This window comes from Myotis yumanensis, unplaced genomic scaffold (genome assembly GCF_028538775.1).
Source record: "Myotis yumanensis isolate MYYU_CA2020_CCGP unplaced genomic scaffold, mMyoYum1.0.hap1 SCAF_17, whole genome shotgun sequence".
Lineage (NCBI taxonomy): Eukaryota > Metazoa > Chordata > Mammalia > Chiroptera > Vespertilionidae > Myotis > Myotis yumanensis.
This window is the reverse complement of record NW_027223768.1, coordinates 16,383,060-16,390,128: the sequence shown is the minus strand read 5'-3', so window position 1 is coordinate 16,390,128 and position 7,069 is coordinate 16,383,060. Positions and strand designations below refer to the sequence as shown.

The 7,069-nt window shown below is 52.6% G+C and overlaps 1 protein-coding gene across 1 annotated transcript; it reads left to right on the top strand.

Annotated features, from left to right (window-relative positions):
- Window positions 1-486: 486 nt before the first annotated feature.
- On the top strand, window positions 487-6,184 carry LOC138996113 (ETS translocation variant 3-like protein). Its single transcript, XM_070397076.1, has 5 exons — window positions 487-547; window positions 623-860; window positions 1,095-1,263; window positions 1,652-1,772; window positions 5,724-6,184. The coding sequence occupies exons 1-5, from the start codon at window positions 487-489 to the stop codon at window positions 6,182-6,184; spliced, it is 1,050 nt and encodes a 349-aa protein (XP_070253177.1).
- Window positions 6,185-7,069: the final 885 nt, after the last annotated feature.

Sequence of the window (7,069 nt, the reverse complement as noted above, 5' to 3'; positions counted from 1 at the left end):
ACACAAAAATCCTGCTCTTCTCAAATGTAAAATTAGTCTAAGTACAATGATGGTAGGGGTTCTCTGTGTCTGCCATCTCCTCCCACTCAAGATTTAGAAAGAGCCAATAATTAATTACATTTGGTCTTATCTTGGGAAAAACTCCAATCCTATTAAGCCCTGAGAAGAGATCTCCTCTGTCTAAATCCTCCAGCGGGGGCGGGATATAGGACCCTTTGCCTTCCTTTCCATCTATATAAGTGACTCAGCGTCTTGGGGTCAGCTCCTGGCCAATGAGGAGGTCCCCAGAGGAGGGGGGCGTGGGGGAGCTTCCTGCCCCAGACCCTACTCCCCTGCCTCAGTCTCCCTTTTCTCCCCTCATCTCTTCCCTCTTATCTCCTTCCTTCTCTTCCTCCCTCCTCCCGCCCTCTCCTACCTCCTTCTCCCCTGCCTTTTCCTTTGCCTTCTTCTTTCCCCCAAAGCCCAGACACAATTCCAGACTGGAACATGCACCGCAGCTGCTTGGCAGAGGGCGTCCCCACCGCTGCGGGCAACTCCTGGATCTCAGGTGAGCCTCTGCCAGGCCTCCCACCCACGGTCCACCGGGGCACTGGAGGCATTCACACCTTTCTCTCTGCCCCAGGCTTGGCCTTCCCTGACTGGGCCTACAAAGCCGAGTCCTCCCCAGGCTCCCGGCAGATCCAGCTGTGGCACTTCATCCTGGAGTTGCTGCAGAAGGAAGAGTTCCGCCATGTCATCGCCTGGCAGCAGGGAGAGTACGGGGAGTTTGTCATCAAGGACCCAGACGAGGTGGCCCGCCTCTGGGGCCGCAGGAAGTGCAAACCACAGATGAATTATGACAAGCTGAGCCGGGCCCTCAGGTGAGAGAAGACAGCTCGAGTGGCCAGTCAGGGCAGAGTTCAAAGAAAAGGGCTGTGGTTTCTGGCACTCCACCCGATTCCTGCCCCTTCAAGGCTTGGGAAATGACCGTGAGTGGTTATGCAGAAACAGCTCGGGGTGAGCCTTGCTGGCCTGGGGAGGGGACATGGCTGGGTCTCAGACGACATCCCCTGTCCATTGGGCCAACTCTCCATTCTCATCCTTGGGATCTCCAGATATTACTACAATAAGAAGATCCTGCACAAGACCAAAGGCAAAAGGTTCACTTACAAGTTCAACTTAAGCAAGCTCATCGTAGTCAACTGTCCTCTATGGGAGGTACGGGCAATGCCAGCCCCCAACTTGTTTCGGCCAACCCTGGTGCCCATGGGCATGCAGAGTAAGGTAAGCGTGAAGGCAGCGCCTAGCCCCGGGCTCCACCAGAGACTGATCTTCCTGCCTAGCAGGCCCCCAGCCCTCCTTTCTGCCTCAGGGGCCCAGCAGCTTCCAATGTCCTTCTTCCCTTGCATCCTAGTCCCTGAGTGTCCAGGGTCGATACTCTGAATCTTCTAAAATATCCCTGTGCTAGGCATCATGCCTTTAGGGGTGCATCACAGGGAACGAGTGGGGGGTCTCAGGCAAGGGTCCAAGGCATGTGGGCAGGGGTGATTTAACAACCGTTATGAGAGCATTTCATTGTTTTAACAACTGGTTGTTAAAACAGTAAGTCCTGGGGAATGTGTGCCAGGGAGAGCCCACCCCACCCCCACACCTGCTGCTCCTCGCTCCGCAGCTCCTACACAGCATGCTGCTCACGCCCTGGGCCACGGTGGAGCAGCTGGCTGGACAGTGGGGCCTCCGAGGGCCACCAGAGGCCTCTGAGGATAAGAAGGGGAGCAGCAGCCGTATCTACCGTGAGTGCCTGGGACTGGGAAGGGCCCAGGGGAGTACCCTCCTGGATGAACACATGGGTGAGGGAGCATGAGACAAGCCTAGCAGGACACTTGGTTTAGTCCAAAACACCCACATGTAAAGGTCCCTGAGGTTTGATCCTGTCCAAAATGTCCACGGAGCCCGGCCGGCCGTGGCTCAGAGGTTGAGTGTCGACCTATGAACCAGGAGGTCATGGTTCAATTTCCGGTCAGGGCACATGCCTGGGTTGAGGGCTTAAACCCTAGTGCGGGGTGTGCAGGAGGCAGCCAATCAATGATCCTCTCATCGTTGATGTTTCTATCTCTCTCCCTCTCCATTCCTCTCTGAAATCAATAAAAATATATATTTTTTAAAATGTCCATGGAGACATTGGGTCCACCCCGACCGATCTACCTAACCCCATGTGCCATGACCAGCTGGGCTCTAAGGCAAGAAAGACTGTTGGCAATACAGCCACAACACTATTATCGGACCAATAAAACCTGATAATATTTCTTGTGTATTAACCTGTAGACCCAAAGTAAGAAATAAACACTCTGGGCTGTTTGAACCCAGGGGCATTTTCTAAAAAGAGTAGATGTTTTGAACAGGGCAAAATTTCAAGAACCTTTTAGCATGACCATATGTTTCTATGGATATTTTGGATAAGACCAAATATCAGTTAATTGAGACAGGAATAATATAAGTCATTTATTCATTCAACAAACATTTCTTGAGCACTAGCTACTTACTAGGTGTGGGGATTCAGAGATGAAAGATGGCCCTCAAGATGCTCAGAGAGCCCTGGCTGGTTTGGCTCAGTGGGTAGAGCATCGGCCTGTGAACTGAAGGGTCCTGCGTTCGATTCCGGTCAAAGGCACATGCCCGGGCTGTGGGCTTGATCCCCAGTAGGGGGCATGTAGGAGACAGTTGATCAGCGATTCTGTCTCATCATTGATGTTTCTCTCTCTCACTCTGCCTTCCTCTCTGAAATCAATACATACATATATATATATATATATATATATATAAATTTTTTTTTTTTTTTAAAGATGCTCAGAGACTAGTAGGGAGAAAAGATGGGAGTACAGCCAGTGACAGATCAGAGGTTCGGGGAAGTACAGGTGCTACAGGAATGCAGAGAAGGAGTTGGGGCTTCCAGGGGAAGCAGGTGGAGAAAGATGCCTGGGTACAGAATAGCATTTGTAAAGCAAAAGGCTGTGAGTGAGGGTAGCACATCTGAAGAACTGCTGGTAGCCTGCCATGAGCAGAGCGGAGTTATGTGATGGTGGGGACACAGAGGAAGGTGACAGATGAGACTAGCAAGGCAAACAGGTGTCCAGTCACAGAGGTCCTCTGAAGCCACGCGAAGGGGGTTGACTTTATCCTGGGAGCAGGAGGGGGTCCAGTAGGGAGAGGCATGTTGAGATCTTCATTTTACAAAGATGGCTTGGGTTCATGTTGACTTTGGGTTGGGGTAGGCATAGGACTGGTATTGGGAGGCTTTTGAAGAGATTCTAGACCAGCCGTGGGCAAACTGGCCGAATCCGGCCCGTTTGAAATGAATAAAACTAAAAAAAAAAGACCGTACCCTTTTATGTAATGATGTTTACTTTGAATTTATATTAGTTCACACAAACACTCCATCCATGCTTTTGTTCCGGCCCTCCAGTCCAGTTTAAGAACCCATTGTGGCCCTCAAGTCAAAAAGTTTGCCCACCCCTGTTCTAGACTGACGATGATGGGACCAGCAGGAGGAAGGACCATGGGGTGGAGAAGGAGACTCAACCAGGAAAAGGCAAATGTGGCAGCATATAGTGATCCGAGGGGGAGAAGGTCGGACTGTATGCAGAGGCCAGCACTTACAGGGCTGTCAGCCAGGAAGTGACAAAAATCAGATTTTCTGTGGAAAAGATCACAAAGACACAGACTCTTATGCAGAAGCCCACGACCCACCCCTCTATCCCTTGGCGATTTCTTGGAATGAGAATTCTCGGCCTTAGCCCCACCCCCAGTGTAGCTGGGGACGCAGAGGTCCCACCTCTCAGAGAATGCAGGATGCCTGGCTCTGGGCCCCTGTGAGTGCAGATGAGGTTGTGGGCGTGGGGCGGCCCAGGGCCTGCTGGGACTCATCAGGCAGCCTGGAGCTAAACAGCTCCTGAACAGCTCTCCCTGTTCTTCCACCCCAGCCACCTCTCCCCAGCTCTGGGAATGCCTTGGGCACAGCGCTTCTCTCTTTGGGAAACTATGAGGGGGGGAAGGGGGTTCCCTGGCTGGGAGTGGGCTATTTTGCACCTCCCTGGCCCAGGTACACACACACACACACCCGCCTGTGCTTGGGCCCCGAGGGATGCTAAGCAGGTTTAGGTCACCAGAAGACCAGTAGCAGCCCCATGCCCTACCTGTGGATGGTGATTCCAGAAGGCCGTGCCAGCCCCTGACCTCCACCTTCGTGAGAGCACTCGGAGCCAAGGGAGGAAGCTCTCCAGGACTACTGAGCCAGAGGCAGAAGGTGCAAGACTGGTGCTAGGAAGGGGTAGGGGAGAAGCAGTACTATCTCCTCCACATGCCTATTCTGCTGTGGCTCTGCAAGGGGAGACACAGCCTTGACCTCAGAGGTCAGGGGACACACCTTCCTGGTGCAAAACAGCAGCCTCCACCTCACGTAAGGACCTTGGGAAAGGACAGTGTCCAGGAGAGGGTCCTCTGGCAGAGGACTCTGTGATTTTCCTAATGACGTATCAAGTTTTTTAAAAATATTTTTTAAATTGATTTCAGAGATGAAGGGAGAGGGAGAGAGAGAGTGAGAGACATCAATGATGAGAGAGAATCATTGACCGACTGCCTCCTGCACACCCCCGACTGGGGATCAAGCCTGCAACCGGGGTATGTGCCCTGACCAGGAATCGAACCAGCAACCTCCTGGCTCATAGGTAGACGCTCAACCACAGAGCCATGTCAGCCAGATGACGTATCACTTTTTACTGTTTTCCCCTTACATAGATCCAGCTTCCGAAATATTGTTTCTATTAAATAAATCGGTTATATTGTCATAACTAATTTGTTTTCCCAGTGTTTATCAGCAATAGCCCCACCAATGTGATCACATTGGGTTGATACTTGCTCTCCTAGTTAAAATGATAGCCTTACTAAGAAAAATGGAGAACTGGTGTTAGGTGTTTTTGTTTTTTTGAAATATACAAGGTGAAGTGAAGTTCTATATAGCCATCCCCAGTGACCCCAGTCTGGGAGCCCCTATGGAGGATCCTGGGGAAAGAGGGCAGGTTTGGAAGGACTAGAAGGAGGGAAGGCTTCTTGGAGGAGGAGATTGATGGGCCGGAGCCATCTGGAGAAGAGGAAGACTGGCTCAGCCCGCGTGCACTGGGCCCTTGGCTCTGTGGGCCCCTTCTTACTGATGACATCGCCTGCTCTTACCTGTTTTTATGAAGAAACAGGCCTGAGAATTTAAACGACAAGCGTCAGGCCATGCAGCCAGTTCCTTGCGCAGCTAACCTCGGAGCCCCCTGCTACAGGGAGAGTGAAGAATGGATTCGCTGGGTATATGGCAAAGGATATCGTCATTCATTCATTCATTCCACACATTTTTATTGAGCCCTTTGATACGTGCCAGGTTGGGCTGGATCCAGAGGAAAATAAAACAGACTGTTCCTGCCCCCACAGAGCTATAACTGCACAAATGACCGCCTGATGCTAAGGGGGTGGAGGGCCCTGCAGGAGAGGTACTGGGGGTCATGAGGAGCGGCCGGGGCTCTGGCCCAGACTGGGGCGGTCTCAGGAGGTTTCCCGAGGAAGTGACATTTACAACGAGACAGGAAGCAAAGAAGAAAGGAAGGCACACGGGATGGGGGAGAGAAAGTTTCAGCGAGAGGGAAAAGAAATGGGAAATGGGAGAAGAAGGGGGGCCTCTCGTGACCCGTTCTCTCTTTCTCTAGGACTTGGCTCTGCCTCCACCCACTGCCTGCTCAGCCCTTGCTGCCATCTGGGGAGCCTCGCAGAAGAGCGGCCCAGTCTTGCCTCCTTCATACCGCCCCTCCCACCCTCTCTCTCCTCAGGGCCCTTCTTGGCCCCTCTTCTCCCAGAGCAGCAGTTTCCAGGGTCCTCCACGACAGACACCCTGCTCCCAGGGCCCACGTGCCCCCCAGCGCCCTGGCGTTTCCCGGGGCTTCCCCTGTTGGCTGGGCTGGGCCAGGGGGCTGGTGAGAGGCTCAGGCTCTTGTTCCTTAGGCCAGAGGGGCTGGAGGTAAAGCCCCGCCCCCTGATGGGGGAAAAGAGGTACCTGGATCCCTGGGAGGGCTTCTTCGCAGAGATGCAAAGACCCAAACCTGGGGAGGAAAGTCTTAGGTCCCCTAATTTGGAGAATTTTGAAGCAGAGTGGCCCTTGGATCCTCCTTAACTGAGGAGGAAGATGTGACGTGGGCCCCCAAACTCCACCTCTCCTCTGGCCCGCCTCCCTGCTGGCTTTGCACCTCCCTGGGTGGAAATAAATCTAAATTGTGGGAGGATTTGAATGGATGGAGTTGGATCCGAGGAGGTGGGGGGCATTGCAGAGAAGGAGCATATGTGGAGAGGGGACAAACTGAGGCAGGGTGCCCCCTCCACCCCACTAAATTGCTAATCAGATTAAGGAGACATTCTTTTTTTTTTTTTTTTTTTTTTAAATTTCAGAGAGGAAGGGAGAGGAAGAGAGAGATAGACACATCAACGATGAGAGAGAATCATCGATTGGTTGCCTCCTACACTCCCCACACTGGGGACTGAGCCCGTAACCCAGGCATGTGCCCCGACCGGGAATCAAACAGTGACCTCCTGGTTCATAGGTCAATGCTCAACCACTGAGCCACGCCGGCTGGGCCTAAGGAGACATTCTGAATCTCAACTTATTTTGAGGGAGATGAGAAGAAGGTTTCCATCATTTGAAGCACCTCATACCTACCCCCATGAGGGGGAAATCAGAGGTCTAGCTTGGGAAGGGGATCAAGGAATTGATTTGTTCCCTGAATATCAGGGCAACTCCTTTCTTCTCTGGGGCCCAGGTCCCTTACCCAGTCTCCCTGCTGCCCCTCCATTTCCTTGTTTTCCATCCCTCTGATTTCTGTGACCTTGGGACGTGCATGCAGGCCCGTCCTTCTAGCTCCATTTCCCCAAGACCCAAGCAAGTCGGGTAGGGAGGGACTCTGTAACACTCCACTGCAGACCATGAATAAAATGCCCTTGGCAAACTGGCCCCTTGGCTGACATTTCTGCTGCCCTCTGAGGTGGCGTGGATCTAAACAGCACC

Bases quoted from the DNA above. Each gene is read 5' to 3' on its own strand.
- LOC138996113 (XM_070397076.1), top strand. From the start codon at position 487: ATGCACCGCAGCTGCTTGGCAGAGGGCGTCCCCACCGCTGCGGGCAAC. The intron at 1,264-1,651 runs GTAAGCGTGAAG...CTCGCTCCGCAG, and splicing joins CCATGGGCATGCAGAGTAAG to CTCCTACACAGCATGCTGCT. The intron at 1,773-5,723 runs GTGAGTGCCTGG...CTCTTTCTCTAG, and splicing joins GAGCAGCAGCCGTATCTACC to GACTTGGCTCTGCCTCCACC.